The following is a 17831-nucleotide window of genomic DNA, read 5'->3' on the forward strand; positions in this document are numbered from 1 at the left end:
GTGACCTAATCTACTTTCCTGTATAGTTTTATAGCTAGAAAGAATAGTATCTTATTGATTTTTGTCTTGTGCCATTTCACTAATGTATTTCATTGCCAGGCCATCTGGTTTCTCTACCTTTATACAATCATGGGATCACAGATTATTGGAAGTTGAAGTTGTTTGAAAAGGCCATCCATTAATAGGCCATCCATTAGTATTTAACATTTCTTGACCACTAATATCATGCTTAGTGTTATAAAGAACTCAGAAGTAACATGGTCCCTGCCCAGAGGGTTGCAGTACAAGTCCTAAGCACATTGGCCCTGCAAAGGACATGTGGTGCTTTTTGCTGCACTCAAAGAACTGCTAGTATAAATGGCTTATCACTCCATAGGTGGGATACCACCTGGCTTTTGTCTGGGACACCCTTTCCCCTCTTTTTCCCTAACAGGTGCACCACAAAGTAGGTAAGTGCTGATAGTATCCATCAGTTTTAGTGCATGCACATTACCTGAACACCATGGGTGATAGTCAGCTATATTCTTAGGCTAGTGCATTAGTGCTAGAGCAACAGGATTTCTTCCTCCCCAGATCTGTTCTGGATGTTTGAGGGAACCCCCAGAAGAGATTTAGGTGGTGCGGAGGAAAAGAAGAGGGGAGGAACATTCCATTGCACAAAGCGTAAGCCTTGTGATGACAGAAAGTTCTCCGTAGTGCTATGTTGAACACAACCCCATATAGATATCCCAAGTAATGATGAACAGATCCCTCTCACTCCAAAGGTTTATTGTTTTCTGTGAGTTCATTCTGCCCCAAAGTCCACTTTTCCAGAATTTATGACTAACTACGGCTCCCTTCAGGGATTGTTGAAAAGAATCAAATAATTTGAAAAACCCAACAACACCTGAATGCAAAATGAAACATTTGCAAGCAAATTTCAGTCAGCGGTATTGGCTTTCCAAATTTATTTCAGTGTTATTCAGCAGGGATATTAACCTGGTTTTTCCACGAATCAAAGCCACTCCATCATATAGTTCACCTGTCTTTTAGTAACTCCCCAACTCTCTTGCAAAGACATTAAGATACTTAAACCAGTTACTTGACTGTAAAATAAAATAGCAACGTAGCTTATAGAAAAAAGCCCCCCCCTTTTTTTTACTGCAAGGAATTAATTTATATTTCCCTATTTGCATACATTTCAGGTCATCATTGCTACTGGCCATAGATAGTTAAATAGCTAAAGCCATGGACAGCTAAATGTTTTTTCTTTGTATTTTTTCCCCTGGCATTGGTGAGCACCTTCCATTTCTGTGTTGCTGAGCTACACCTTTACAATTAACTCCTTATCACTACTGCATTAATGTAGTAGTGGAGGCAGAAAGTATCCATGCATATTTGAGCTGACAAATAATATTACATTTGTATGTAATATTATGTAAAATTTACATTTTATATAATATTACATACAAATAACCTACATTTTCCTGAACTGGGAAAAGTTTCAGGGGCAGTGTTCCATATGTTTGATTTGACTTTAAATACACAAAACAAAACATGTATGTAGGCAAAGTCACATTACCAAGCCATACTATCCCACACAAGATCCCAGGGGAGGGAGGTCCCCCACACTCTCAATGTGTTTTTAACCATTCTTGGCATCCTTTTCTTCCAAAATGGGACTTTTATTTTTTTCACACACCCATGTGCATCTTACACCTGTTCCCTCCACTTAGTTGCAGGTAGGAATGAGATAGGCTACATTATTTTTTCCAAATTCTTATGAAACAGCAGCAGCAACAACAACAACAACAACAACAACAACAACAACAACAACAACAACAACAACAACAACAGTATCTATAACCTGCACATCTGACTGGGTTGCCCCAGCCTCTCTGGGCAGCTTCCAACAAGTTAAGTCTTCAGACACAGTAAAACTTCAAACATTAAAAACTTCCATATTCTGGGCTCCCTTTATATGTCTTCTAAAAGTCAGATAGTTCTTTATTTCCTTGACATCTGATGGGAGGGCATTCCACAGGATGGGCACCACTACTGATGAGGCCCTCTGCCTGGTTTCCTGTAACCTCACTTCTCGCAATGAGGGAAGTGCCTTAATTCCCTCGGAGCTGGATCTTAATGTCTTGGCTGAACAATGGGGGGGGGGGTGGAGATGCTTCTTCAAGTTCTCTCCCTCACCAAATCCCCTGATGAACCATCAACTGGCCATTCTGAACAGCTGGCCAGTAATCCACTCCTTACAAATGATTACGTAGTAGCTACTGTCAGAATACTTGCAATGTGTAGCACTTAAAGTATTTGGCCTACAGTGGGCGATAGGGCAACCTTTCAGAAACAAGTTTCCTTTGTAAAATGCACCCCAAGGACACCCTTCTTTTGCAGAGTGCCTTCTTTTTAAACTTTCTAACTCACAGACCCTTTGCAGTGTAGATGCCGATGGCTGTGACTGGCGAGATATGCGGGATAACAGGACACAGTACATTTTCTCTTCAGGAGGTCGCCTCACAGTGCCATTTGTTGTGAATTATTATATTATTTTATTATGTGCAGCCAGTTTCTTCCCTTAACGGATCATAACAGATGGGATTATATGGTCTTTCATGAGAACTAGCACTAAAGTCTCATTGGAAAGGAGTGTGTGACAGCTCAATGACTGCTTTTGTGTAGCTCCTGTCTTTGAATTCAGAAGATGAAAGGACAAGGAGGGGGTGGAAACCAGGGACAGGACTGAGCTGGCAACTGGAAACACATGTTTGATCAGCTGGGGTGTTTTTTTTTTAAAAAAAACTAAATATATATTCTATCTGCCTATCTGGTAATATTGATACATGATACAAGATGATGATATTTATTAAACAAGTGTATCTTTAAGAAAAGATAATGCACATCATAAGTTGCCCTCTTTATTTCACATAATAAGATTTTGGCATGGATGCTGAAATGTCTGTTTTTCCTGTGGCCTTATTAATCCTTTTCTTTCACAAAGAACCTTATTTAAATGTCATTTCCCCCCTGAGCTGGACAATTTAGAATCTCAAAATATACTTACCACTGCATCCCAAACAAGAGGCAGTGTTGACTATTGAAATCATGCAGGCAATTTAACTAGAAAATGAACATTTTGGTGATGCGTGCTTATATTAGATAAACCGACTCATAAATATACCCTCAAATATACCCCATTATATTTTTTTTAAAAAAACCAATTTCTTCAGACATTTCCAAAAATATGCAATATTATTTTTGGACCAGCATAAATCATGTATATTTAAAATTCAGTACACTAAATTTAAAGTTAGCAGTTAGATTAAGCAGATCTGGAATTTCTTTCTCAATGGACTAGTCATAATATTCTTCATATTACAGTTGGCAAATACATATTTTCCCATTTTGTAAAATGATTAGAAGATGCAGTCATACTTTAGGTCAGTCTTTTTTCTCCCATCAGTTATGCAAATCTCAGTAATGAAGTCATAAGCTAGTTACACACAGATTAGAAATAAAGATCATGATCAGCTCAAGTTAATACTTTTTAAGTTCTGTTGATTTCATTGAAAGAAGAATAGCATGTGCTTAATGCTTCTATCAAAATAAATGGGATTTTAAAGTGCTTAACTCTGACTAGAGCAGTTCTACATTCTAAAAATACTTGTTGGCATTTGTCTGTCTCGAGAGAGAATGGAGTGTGCCTCTGTGGGTGAAGCCAAATCGCTGTGTTAGCAGCACTGAAGTGACCTTCCCTGGGGTGCAAGCCAGGGCAATGTGTATGAATGTCCTGGGCTGCCCAGACGGCAAGACTCCCCCAGCCTTGCTGATGTGGTCCAAAGCAAAGCAAAGCAATATGTTTGGCACTAGCTTGGCTGGAGGGATTGCTGGAAAGAGGTGTATAAGGTGGTGCCATCCAGCTGTCTTAGGGTCTCTACTACAGATATATGTATGGCTTACTTTTTAGCCTTTTCTTTTCCTGAAGAGACCCTGCAATACTAGTGGACACTCAATTATGCATTTTGCTATATCCCTAGAACAACACACATTTTTCAGATGGTGCTCATTTTTCAGATGTGCTCATTTTCCTGCACAATTAAGGTTGTGATCCTACAGACACTTACCTGAACCCAGTGGGACTTACTTCTGAGTAAACACACATTGGGTTGTGCTGCATGTTTGTCTCAATTTCCTTACCTTGAGACTGAAAAATAGTGAGATATAGGTTACCCAGGTTTGTAATTATCCACCCAAAGCAATCTGTCTGAGGAAGTGTCATGTGATTTAAAGCTTGCAGTTTGTTTTTAAACATGGGCAGAGCTCTGTCAAATCCCTACTGGACTTACACTAGCAGGGAAGAAAGTGAGGAGGGGCTTCATGGTCTCTCTTCACCTTTTAAAGGCTTTTTTTTCCTGTTGGGGAAAAATCATTTCTGCTGGTTCAGTTGGAATGGTTGCAACAAGGACACATTCATGGACAGAGCTCCTAATCTGCCAAATCACATCCCATGGACCATATGATTGCACCCTAATTGTGCTGATAAAAAAAATATTTATTTTGTGTTTCTTCTTGTTGGACCAACACTGTCACTGAAATGTTAATGAATATTATTTAGCTACTATTTACATTTCTTCCATTGCTTAAATGCATTTTTGTCTTTGCTGTCATCAATTCTTTCTTTTCTGTTTCAACTTTGAACTACAGGCAGAACTAAAAAGCGGAGTCTTGTCTTTTCTGCTAAGCAATGGCATTATTTTGACACATGTGAATCTCTGGTTAGGCTTGTCCTATTGCGATGGAAAATGGAATAAAGTTATTCTGAAGAAAGGAGGGTTTGTAGTTTCAGCAAGTGTAAATGAATTGAAAGAACATGTGGTGGAACCTGGTTTGGACCAGCTGTTTGTAAACTCTCCAGTCTACATTGGCGGAATCCCAGATGAGGTCCAGAATGTCTTTAAAGAGCTGGGATTAGAACAAGGTATGTTACTACAAGGGAAGGAAACATGTCTGGAAGTGGATAGCATATATTGTGGCAGCTTGCTGAGCAATTATACAGTTTGGTCAAGTAGATAGCATGCAGAAATAGCAAGTGGAGAACTTGCCCAAGGGCCTCCCCAAAGCTGGAGCCAGCTTTCAAGGATTGGAAGGAATCCCCACCATTTGTGAAATACTTCTTTTATACAGGGGAATTCCAACTTATATGAGGGGTTCTCTTCCTGGCTGCCGCATGCAGGGCCGTCTTAAGCCCATCCAGCGCCCTGGCACTAGGTCCCTCCAGCGCCCCCCTCCAGTGCCTCTCCAAGGGCCCGGGAGTGCCAAGCGGACTACGGCAGCAGCGGGAGGCCACCTCCGAGGACTCCGCGCTGCGCCTTCTTCTCGTTTCCCCAGCGCTGGGTTCCGCTCAGTCAAGCTTCGCCACCAGCGCGCGCACCACGGGACCAGCAAGAGCTGCTTGGGCGCTGTGTGCACGCTGGTGGTGAAGCTCGACTGGGGAAACGAGAAGGAGGCACAGTGCAGAGTCCTCGGAGAAGGAGAGAGACGCACAGCCTCTCAGCTAGTGAAGTGCAGTCCTGGCCAGATCGCCGGAACCCTGCGCTCACTTGCCGCCCTACCAGCACCCGGCGCCGTGGTTCTCCGCGCCACTAGCCTCTATGGCTAGGATGGGCTTGGCCGCACGCGTCAGCAGAATGCATGCAAGTCCATTCTGCCCTATTCTGCCCCTACCCCATCCCCTTTCAACACTGAAAATGGTGCACATGTTAGCGGTCACATGGGTGCTAATTGTGCACAATTAAATTTTAAAGAATTTCTCCCGTGCCTTCTCCTTTAACAAGAAACAATAGTTGCTCTTAACAAGGCTGCCCTGATATTAGAGAGACACAGTGGTATGTTAGATTAATTTCAAACATTAACCCATGGGTACATTTGCTGTAGATGACTGAGATTGTTGTACACCACAGTTGGTATTTCTTGTACACTGAGCAGTGGGCAGCTGTAGCAAAGCTTAGAGTCAGATTCTAGCAGTACTCTCTGTTCATCCCAGCCAGACCGCTAAGTGAGGATAGACATTTTGGGGGCTTTTTGATTGGGGCTTCTAGAGATCCTAGACCCAGGGGTTGTCTAGTAAACTTTCAGAAGCCTAGGGCTATACCAGGGCTTTGCATTTTATATCCTATTTGCCAAATTATAACAAATTAGATTTATAGCAATTTGTATTTGGCCTTTGCTGCAGAAGCTCCTGATAAATTCCAAAGCAGGCCACCAGGAGGTAGGAAGTAACAATGCTATACTGCCAATAGCTGTGTTGGGCCGAAGGTGTGAGGGTAAAAAGTATGTAAGGGGCACATGTGGAAGGGAGACTTCTAAGCATGCCTAGCCAAAGGCACTAAGAAGCCTCCTTACAGACCTTCCAGCTCAACTTGGGAACATCATGGATGGAGAAGACGTAGACACTGGAGGCAAAGGCAGTCTATGTTTGGGAGCGCTTCTACACAGGGGTGGACATGACAAATCTGAATGGTGGGTGTGTCACCTGATTGATTCATGTGTGCCTTTCAGATTTGCAGTGTGCTTATTCTGCTTTACTTAAATGCCTAAATAAACATTATGGATGTTTTAAGCACAATTTGGATTGCTTTTGTTGTAGACAAGCTGCTTTTGGGTAGTTTTTCAGAACATAAACAGCTACAGTTTTCTTAAGATGTGCCTTGCTCACTTTGCAACTGGAAACGTAGAGGTGGGAAAGGTGTCCGTGCTTCACCCCCAATTTTCCCACTGCAAATGGTCTCATCCTGAAGTGACTTTGCTCTAATAAAAGCAATTATTAGTTAGTTACCCACATTGGCTCAGTATGTAATTTCAAGTTGGAGTTAGGTAAATGAAAGCAAACAGATACCCACCCACCTACTATTACCCAATTAGAGCAAGGCATTCCAAGTACTTTTCAATTTTTTATATTATGGCTACAATAATTAGACTGTAAAGCACGTGTGAATATTCATGTTGTGAAAATAGCCATTTCACACTGCTTCTGTTATTATGATAACAGCATTTAACTACAAATAGCATAAAAGTTACATATTATAGGAATAATCTGTGATAGGTTTCCTCCCAAATCAATATTTTGCACCTGTTGATGTGAATGCATGCTGACAAGTGGCAAAATTAAGGTTTTTCCATGTCGCCTGAAATGTTGGATAATTGGTGTACATTTCAGTGCGGTAGAACTTCAGGAATGATAGCTCTGTATCAGCTTAAATATTTTTTAATCATTTCTCAAACATAATTTGAAGTTTAACGTTTACATCTAGCTCTCCTTATCGCTGAAATGTAGCACTGCAAGAAGCAAAACATGATTCTTAATTAACAACTGAAGCCCTTTATGTGATACTAATCCCTTACTATTTGCTAGGTTTTGGTGGCTGCATGAAGGATGTTAAATTTACACGAGGTGCTGTCGTTAACTTGGCATCTGTGTCCAGCAGTGCTGTCAGAGTCAATCTGGACGGATGCCTATCAACTGACAGTGCTGTTAACTGCAGGGGGAATGACTCCATCCTAGTGTACCGAGGAAAAGAAAGGAGTGTTTATGAGAGTGGTCTACAGCCATTTACAGGTACCACACGGGCCTCTTCCTTATATGAAAAGCTGTGTGACTTTAGTTCATTTTCTACTGTTCTATTCTCACATTTATACACCCCCCCTCTCTCTTGCAAGAATATTTGTACCGGACAATTGCTTCTAATGAAGGAGGAACTGTATATAGTGCCTGGGACCGTGGTCGCACAAGAGAATCAGGTAATTAACATTTCTGCATTTTGTTCTTGTTTCCAGTCTGGCTTGGTAGCAATGGCAATGTTTATTGTGGAAAGAGAGAAGACACACCAAAACTTACACACTGAAATCAAAGAAGCTTTTGGCCCAGTTCTTACAGTTGTTATTTCGAACTTGAAATACCATGGTTACAATTCAATGTAGGATTAAATATGCTACGACAGTTGTTTTTAGTGGGCTTCAGCACATATAAAACAGAATTATATTCTGGTCCATATATTTCATATATTTCTTGATTTTAATATATTTTTTAAAAAGCATCTTAAGCTATGTGTTGACTTGCCAGATGATAATTTTGTTTTTGTGGGCACTTGTCCAATTTTTTTTTCTGAGCAGAGACTTTTGGGGAGGGATTATACATATACATATACATTAATCCCTATAGATAAAACATCAATTTTAGTGGTGTAGCCCAATTTCATAGGTTCAAGGCCACACATGATCCATACAAATGTTAGAAATTTGACAAATACGTATGTCTGGCAAGTACAATTATTGATAGAACTGAGCAAAAAGATAAGCATTGGGGCGGAAAGTCAGGCTCCCCCTGAATTGTTGGAAAACCTCAGCACCACCCTGAGAATATTTGGTGGTACTGAATATATCACAACAAATAGGGTGAAAACTTGTGGACATCTTAGTACCTTGGTTCCCAATGTGGGGCCCACGGCCCACAGGGGGGCAATTTGATTGTTAAGGGGGCCATTCAATAATGAGTTATTGATAGTCAATGACCTTTTAGGCTTCCTCCACATGAATAGGAGTTGACTTTTTGAATAATAAGAATTATATGTTATGGGAGTGATCAGGATTTTAGAGATGCTTAGGTGGGGCATAGCCAAAAAAAGGTTGGGAACCACTGCCATAGTGGATTCAGCTTTATTATTGCTGGAACTTATTTTAATATTTATTTATAAGAGTGATTCTTCACTGCCAACGTATCGCAAAAATTCAGGGTGGTGTACAATAAAAAGTTCAAACATCATAAAATTATTAAATCATAAAACACAGAACAAATGAACAATATTGAATCAAATTAGTTCTCTTCAAAACAGTTGTTGATAATGTTTTAAGCAGGGAATGAAATACAATTGTGAGTGCTACTCTGATTTCAGTGTTGGGGTAGGGGGAATGTGTTCCAAAGTACTGGTGTCACTAGGCTAAAAGCCTTAGTTTGCATAATAAATATGATAACAATGAGACCATCAGGCATCCATTCTGTAGATGACACAGTATAAGGGCCAAGGGATATAAGGTACAAGGTGGCCCTTAGGTAACTTGATCCTAAGCTATTGTTGAAAGAGGCAATAGGCTTGGTTTCTAGTCCTTCCAGTCCACCTCTGTGAGCCCTTCCTTCGCCCACCATATGAACCCTACAAGATTTTTTTCATTCAGTATTAACTGATACAAAATGTTTCAGAAGAGAATTTTCTCCCTTTCCTGTTGGGAAGGGGCCATTCCCTTCCACCCTGCTCTTGCAGTGCAGGCTTAAGCCAGGCTTTGAGGAGCAGCCACAAGGTTCTGGCAGGCCTCCTAGAGGCCTCCTAACTCATTCCCAAACACTAATAAGTGCTTGCTCAGCATTCAGAAGGAGGCAGAAGAACTCTAGGACCAGGGCCGGCTCTAGGTTGACCCCCGGTGGCGCGGTGCACCAGGGCGCCGGGCTGGTAGGCGCCATGCTGCGCCCTGCAAGGGCAGGGGCGCCGGAGTGATCTTCGCCCCTCAGTGCCAGGGCGTGCGACCTGCTCGAGACTGCCCTGTCTGGGACTTTGTCAGAGTCCTCATACATCTTCCTGAAGCCAGGCAAGCACTTACAGTGGTACCTCAGGTTACAAATGCTTCAGGTTACAAATGCTTCAGGTTACAGACTCCGCTAACCCAGAAATACCACCTTGGGTTAAGAACTTTACTTCAGGATGAGAACAGAAATCTTGCTCTGGTGGCACAGCGGCAGGAGGAGCCCCCATTAGCTAAAGTGGTGTCTCAGGTTAAGAACAATTTCAGGTTAAGAACGGACCTCCGGAACGAATTAAGTTCTTAACCAGAGGTACCACTGTACTGGACTTTAAGAAGGCACCCTCCTCGCACCCAGTGGGACCACACCACCCTAAATCTGCCTTTGCCTCACCCCCATCTTGCTTGAATTTTGTGGTGAAAGTGATAATAGGTAGAGACTTTTGGGAAGACATTTTTTTCTCCAACCTTGTGGCTTCAAGCTGAAAATATAAAGATGATTTACTTTTTGGGGCAGCCATTTTGCAGTGCCTTTGAACCAAAACTTTCTGATTTCCCTTTATTGCATGAACTGTTGCAGTATTGTTTGGACTGAATTGATTTCTTCAATTATTGTCATAAAATGCTGAAACCACTCTGGTATATGACCTCCGCAATCACCAGTCTCTTTGCAAATTAGTAGTATAATGTTCCTGCATCACAAAAAGCTGCTTTCCAATGCTTTTTACCAAAGCAGAGTTTTGACTTGCAAATGTGCTGCTTATACAGCTTAATGCCACCATGTGGTCGACCATCCCAGAGCGAGCAACTGCAGCCATATTTTTGCCCTAATTGTCTGACCAGAGTAACTCAGACCATAAATTTATATTTACAATCTGACCACAGCACGGAACAGCTACATGTTCCCAAGGGCTGGGAAATAATTGCACTATTTAATTATTTTTGAGTCAGTTTTGTTGTGTCCCTTATGAGAAGACCATCTGCTATACAGTACCTTACCTTGCCCTGTGATACATTTTAGAACTAATAAAATCAATATATTAATGTAGTATTGTCAGCAACCTGAAGATTTGCACGTGGATCATTGCTCCTTTCCGGAAGAAACATAGGCAAACACTTTGAAATTTAGCATACTGATGCCCCTTACACAGACTACCCACCTACCAGATTATTTTTTTAAACGAGTCTTAAGGTATCAGGGCGTAAAAGAGGGGCAGTTGATGCTGAGAGGCTACAGCAGTCCTAATCACCAGGACTCTAGAGTACACATGCATTTATAGCAAAACTATCATCCATCATCCTGCCATAAAGTTCCTTGGGCCTTTCCTTGGCATCCATTGTGCAGTCATCTGTGATGAAGTTGTTTCTGGCCAGATCTTTACTTGATATAGCAATATCTAATAAATAGTTAAAAGTTATTGGAAATAAGATTTTTTTTAAAAAACAACAACAACAAGGGTTGCAAGACTTACACGAGCTGTGCTTTGAAAGTTATTTTAATCACCTTCATTTATAAAGAAACAAAACAAAACAAAAAGCAGCAACCTGTACTTTATTATTTGAACTGACCCAAAGCAAAGGGTCTTGCAAAATGTTAAGCTTTGTTTCCTTCTTAATTATAACTTACGTCCCTGCAATGCACCATCTGTTGACATTAATAGACACACATCCATTGATAATACAGAATTAGATTGCATGTAATATCTCTAGGTTTTGTAATTTGGGAACCTGAAAATATGAAACTCCAGCTGTTTAGAAAAAGACATCATTTTAGCAAAAGTTTTACTTCTCAGCAATGAAATTTCAAATGCTAGTGTATAACAATAGTCTAATTATCTGTTCTTGCTTGGATACAACATTATATTGTTTAAACTTCTACAGTCCACCCCCTTCCCTTGTGAGTGACGTTTCAAACACGTTTGATACATTAAATGTATTTTGAAAACCTGAACTAGACAAAGAAGAATGTTATGTAGATGGAGTTCTGATGGTTTTGAAATATAGCTAAAAGTGAATGGCTCAAGATGTGCAGTCATATTAAATCAATGCTGGAAAGTTACAACTCTAATAAATTGTATTTATGCTAATGGCGAATCTGATTTACTGCAACTATTAAAAGTGAAGAATGGGGCAACAGTCTTCTTAGGACTGCTGTTTTCTCTGTTCCTCTTTTATCCTTCCACAGTCCCGCAAAACGTGCCGACACCCTCACAAGCTCACAGCATAAATGGATACAGCGCTGAGGTTACGTGGGACGAACCAGTTGGGGTCAAAGGTGTAATTGAGAAGTACATTCTAAAGGCGTCCAGCAAAGATGATCCCAGCATACCTACTGTCAGAACGGAGATTTCTAATGCTAGTGCATTCACAGGTACATGCCAATAAATATGTGTGTGAAGCAGTATTTTTAATCTGTTGGTGGCGGCGAGATGAGCAACTGTGTTCAGACACTGCAAAATAATTTGGTGTTTTCATGAGTATGAGAGAAAGAGAACATGTCTCTGGGTGAAGCAAAGCCAGAGGGAGGACAGCTTGAAGGCAAATACACAAAGAGGAACAACCCATCTCTTTATTGCCCAGACAGGGGAGGAAGCCTGACCTGGAAGCCTGACCTGGAAGCCTGTATATGGGTCACTGAGTAAAAGATGGCCTGCTTTGGCTTATTGGCTCATGTTGTTTGGGCAATATTCCACGAATTTCCTTCTGTTTTCAAGGCAATGCCCCTTAGGAATAACAGGATTGGAAATTGCTTTGGTGTTGGAGGATGTCTTCTCTTTCGTCTGGAGTATCCTTTTCAGCTTTTATGTTTGAGAAGCAGGAAGATGTCAGGAGGGAAGGGAGATCCAAAGAAAGCGGGGAGGGCACAGGGCCTTAAGGAAAATAGGCAGAAAGATTAAAAAAGGATTCTAGTAAGCAAAAGAAGGCAAACACATACACGTTTGGGCCGCCTGCTTGCTCTCCCCCCCCCCCCCCGGCCGCGTAAACAATGCTTCTACCGTAAAATATTTTTCTTTGGCACATACAGTGGGTTACAAACACTTCGGGTTACAAACTCCGCTAACCTGGTAGTAGTATTTTGGGTTGTGAACTTTGCCCCAGGACGAGAACGAAAATCGTGTGCTGGCGGCGCAGTGGCAGCGGGAAGCCCCATTAGCGAAAGCACGCCTCAGGTTAAAAATGGTTTTGGGTTAAGAACAGACCCCTGGACGAATTAAGTTTGTAACCCGAGTTTGTACCACTATACTGCAGATGACACCACAGGAAGAAGTGATGGCTCTGATTGGCTTGTGAACACAGGAAGAATGCATGGTTCTGATTGGCTTAGGCTGGCTTGATTGACAGGGAGGGATCCAGTGCCCCATCCCCCCTCCTTGTTGTTGTTGTTTAGTCATTTAGTCATGTCCGACTCTTCATGAACTCATGGACCAGAGCACGCCAGGCACTCCTGTCTTCCACTGCCTCCCGCAGTTTGGTCAAACTCACATTGGTGGCTTCGAGAACACTGTCCAGCCATCTCGTCCTCTGTCATCCCCTTTACCTTGTGTCCTCAATATTTCCCAGCATCAGGGTCTTTTCCAGGGAGTCTTCTCTTCTTGTTTGGTTTTTCTCTCTGAGGCTTCTTACACAGAAAAAAGGGAAGGGGAATGAGCAAAAGAGTGCACCGCCCTACCTGGGCTATTTCTTTGGGTGGGAGATGGTGGCTATTGGTGGGACCTGCTGGTAGTGATTGTTTTGATTGGCTAAAAAGTCCTGTGCTTTAATTTTTGTGTATTTTGTCTTGTGGTTTAGCTACGTTTGAAAGGGGTTAGGGGCTATGCAGCTTTCAACTTTCCAGAAGCCCCTTGCTGGCAAATGAGTAGTTTAAAATAAATGTGGCAATATCATTTTATTTCTCCATTATTAATACAGTAAAAACATCTTACTGATTTCTGTATAATGGAGTAATCAGATCTAAAAGTCAGCAAGCTAACTTTTGAGAGCACTGTTGGTCAAGCAGATGTATTTCAAGGACTTTTCAGTTCAGCCATGTGCTTATACCTGTTTAGTTGATGTTTGCTTAAATTCACATGAAAAGATTCTGTCAGCACAAATATTTGGGGAATGACAGTTCTCCTTATTGATATCCACAAGATAATCCTGAACAAACAGCAGCATTTTCTACTTATTGCTCAGTTTATGTCATTGATTCTGTTCTTGATTTAAAAGGTATCAGTCATCAAGGGAACAGAAAAAGAAGTTTTGAATTTAGGTGACATTAAAATCAGGATCTCATCATTGCCTAGGGTTCAAAAAGTTATTTTTGGTATGTTCAATATATATATTCTTTTTTAAAAAATTAATTCTTTTTACCCATACATATTACAAAATATTTTTGAACCTAATCTCAGTCTCAGCCCAGGGTTGATATGGAACATGAAAAAGATGATTAATAATAACCAAAAGCTGCCTTACATAGTTCTTTGGAGTGCAATTTACCCATACCCAGTCTGGGAAGAATTCCCAAAGTTGTGAAGTTATTTTGGAAGGTTAAATGTTTTAGGTAAATATTTAATATATGCAAAATATTTAATTAGAATATGCAGACTCTATCTCTGTAAATAAAATATCATTATGTAAAACTGCTTGCAGCTGAAAAGGGAAAGCATTTTGATAACTGAGTTTTTAAAGTATTTTGAGTAACATAGTCCATTGCTGAGGGAATATAATATACATGGTAAAGGTAAAAGGTAAAGGGACCCCTGACCATTAGGTCCAGTCGTGACCGACTCTGGGGTTGCGCGCTCATCTCGCATTATTGGCCGAGGGAGCCGGCGTATAGCTTCCAGGTCATGTGGCCAGCATGACAAAGCCGCTTCTGGCAAACCAGAGCAGCACATGGAAACGCCGTTTACCTTCCCGCTGTAGCGGTTCCTATTTATCTACTTTCATTTTGATGTGCTTTCGAACTGCTAGGTTGGCAGGAGCTGGGACCGAGCAATGGGAGCTCACCCCGTCACAGGGATTCGAACTGCCGACCTTCTGATCAGCAAGCCCTAGGCTCAGTGGTTTAACCACAGCACCACCTGGGTCCCTATAATATACATGAGGGGCAGTCATATGTTTGAAATAACTTTTCAGGAAAAAATTATTAAGAGAAAGAGAGAAGGAAACATGTTTAACTCTGTTCAACCTGTGGGGTGTTTTCAGACAAGTGACAATTTTTGCATGTGAAAATTGATGTGAAAATTGCATGATAAAACTGCTTCCTTAGTTACTAATGAACAAACCCAAGAAAAGGATCCATCAATGGGGAACAGGGGCAAGATTTCATGCCTATTTATGAGAACTGATAACATTGGTAATCTTTACTTTAATGTGAATACAAGGTGTGTGTGAAGTGACAGCTGTGCCCATAAATGTAATCTGGGCCGTCTCAATTACAACACCCAAATTGTGAAACTTCTTTCCTAAGAAAGGTTCACTATTGACTTGTGCAGTTAAGATCTTATTCTTCCAGATCTTCCACTTGTTATAATTCCTACCTCCTTTAGTTAGTGCTCACTAGTTTTGTAATGTTGTTTTAATATTGTAAACTACCCTGTGCCCCTTTTGCAAACTGAAAGGCAGTAAATAAATTAGGTTAAAAATTAAGTTCAATCAGGGCCAGCCCACCCATTAGGCAAGATGAGGTGATGGCCTCAGGTTGCAGGATCCACGGGGCAGAAGATCTAGCTTCCAAGGAATATTGCCTGTGCTGCTGCCATGGTAGCAGTGACAGCTGTGGCACACTCCATGGAGGCCAGGTCTGCCGCCTTGCGCCCTCTTGGTGAATAGGAGGCACTGCCGGTCTCCTCCCGGCGAGGGCTACCCCCTGGGGCAGGGCTCATCAAACTTTTTAAACAGGGAGCCAGTTCACTGTCCCTCAGACACTGTTGGGGGCCAGACTATAGTTTGAAAAAAGTAAGGTTTTTTTGCAAATGCAACTGCCATTTGCAAATGCAAATGCAGGCCAGGCAAGGGATGGCGCTGAGCAGGGAGACCAGCCCACAGGTGTCGGCGCTGCACAGTGGCGCGACTGCCTTCCCCATAGGCGGCGATGCCGCCACTTAAGCTGCGCCCAGCCACACCTCCCCCTGGCTGCTTCGCCAGGGCTAGTGAGGGAAGTTGGGCTGGATGCAGAGGTCGTGCACGGAAGTGGGTTCTGCAATTGCCGGGTGGGCCGGGTTCAGGACCCTGGTGGGCCAGATCTGGTCCATGGACCGTAATTTGAGGACCCCTGCTCTGGTGTTTCCTGGGGGGTCCGTACTTACCCGGTGCGATTTAGAGCAGGCAGACCACCAGACCAGGCCTTTGGTTCCTCCTTCAACCATTGGATAAGGTTGATTTGATTCCTCTCCTTGTTTTCAGGTGCAGATCTTTATTCCCCTCCCCTTTGTTCCTGATGCAGTTCTTCATTCACCCATTCTTTCCTGGCAGGGGGGGCAGCAACACCATTTTGTGGTTTGCCTCAGATGCCAAAATGGCTTGGGCTGGCCATGAGTATAATAATTCACAGTCAGCATAGTTGTCAAGGTTAGCTCTGCTATGGTATAGCCATTATTAATCTCAGAGCTTTCGGTAGAGCTCTCTGCCTAAATCTTATAGAAACCCTGTAGCAGAATTCTGGCCAACTTAATTTTTTTAAGAGCTGATAAAAATCCAGTGGTCTTCAGATGTGAATTCTCCTGCTTGCCTTTTGCGGGTTGATTGCAAAGCAATTTGCACAGCTGGGCAGGTCTGCAGGTGTTTGGAAATGCGTTAGATAGGTGGCCACCTACTAACACATGAGTTAATGCAGAGGACATGGGAAACCTCACAGGAACTGAAACTCTGCTGGCTGTTAGCTCAGGTTGTGCCAATAAATCAGAAAGCCATAAGGGCAGGCTTACCTGTGCTAGAAGCATTTGTTTCCTTGGTGGAGAAGATTGCTTCAGTTGAAAATATGTTTTGTTATTTTAAAGGAAAAGGCTGCAAATCAACTTAAATCTCCTAAAGCGGATATACAGGGAGTGTATATTTCATAAATGGCTAACACTGAAAAGACAGTTGTTACTTTTTAGATTGTACTTTAAAAATATGGTTTGCCTTTTTCATTCTCTGTGTTTGTTTGTTTTTAGAAATGAACCAGCAAAGACTGTACGCCTTGTTCAGACAATGAGGAAGAGGTGTGAGATGCTCATGCTTCCTTCTTAGTGGGGGGAGAAAATACTTAATGGACATGGGGAGACCCTGCAGGGTTTATGTTGTAAGGCCAGGGAGATCTAGCATTTGTTTCAGTACAGGATCTCATCAATGTACTTGGTGTCTTCTCTCAGTGGCAGGAAGAGGGAACCTGTGACCCTCCAGATGTTGCCAAACTACAAATCCCATCAGCTCCAGGGATTATGGGAATTGCGGTTCAGCAACATCTGGCGGGTCACAGGTTCTCCACTTCTGCTTTGTGATGAGGGGATGAGTGCATGGATAGCGGAATATTGAAAGTACAAGTTCATTGAATTCCAGAGCCTCTGTAAGCAGGGATTTCCATTTTCATTCTAGGATGCAAGACACATGTTTCTTTTCTCACTTGGGTTATCCATATTCGAAAAAAGTTAACATATGAAGTATCCTTGAAAAACAGCCTTCTATAGTGTGTTTTGTGGCAGTAGTTTTTTTTAAAAAAAATAGCACAAATATTTATTGACAACTGTACATCTTCCAGAGTAGTGAGTTCTCATCAGACAGGGAACTTTGTGTGTGTGTGTGTGTGTGTGTGTATTGCTGAGACTTGAGTGTATGTGAAACTGCAGTGCAATAGAAATACAATAGTGGCTATACTGTGATGCAGTTATTCTAGGAAGTCATACATGTATGGCTAATTATATGATATCTTCTGAAGATTCATATGCCTGTATGCCAGAGGGGGAAATGACTTTCCTGAATACTTTTCCTGGACTTTTCTTCAGCTGAACTTTGCCTCTTTTGCAAATGAGATTTCAAGCCTCAGTGAATCAGATCTGCAGTCAGACAAGTGGAAAAATGCTTTTCCTGCTTGATACCCAGTATTTACCATTGTATCATCTAATGCACAATCTAAAAATCAGCATTGCCAAATCAAAATTCCCATAATTTGTCTCCTTCCCTTTTATCTATCTGTGAAATATTTGTGCATTGTCCTCACTTGCAGAATAAGGATCATCCAATTGCTTTTTGTTGTGGTCTAAAATAACCCAGGACACCAGGGTTATTTTTATTTAGTTATTTAGAAGAGCCACTGT

The 17831-nt window shown here is 41.7% G+C and overlaps 1 protein-coding gene across 1 annotated transcript in view; it reads left to right on the top strand.

Moving 5' to 3' along the window:
- The window catches only part of USH2A (usherin), a 452818-nt gene that overhangs the window by 161610 nt on the left and 273377 nt on the right, over window positions 1-17831 (top strand). The window contains exons 28-31 of the mRNA XM_060273280.1: window positions 4693-4966; window positions 7400-7603; window positions 7705-7785; window positions 11741-11926. Coding sequence (XP_060129263.1) covers window positions 4693-4966; window positions 7400-7603; window positions 7705-7785; window positions 11741-11926 — 745 coding nt within the window. The remainder of the gene's footprint in view (window positions 1-4692; window positions 4967-7399; window positions 7604-7704; window positions 7786-11740; window positions 11927-17831) is intronic.

This window comes from Zootoca vivipara, chromosome 3 (assembly GCF_963506605.1).
Source record: "Zootoca vivipara chromosome 3, rZooViv1.1, whole genome shotgun sequence".
NCBI lineage: Eukaryota > Metazoa > Chordata > Lepidosauria > Squamata > Lacertidae > Zootoca > Zootoca vivipara.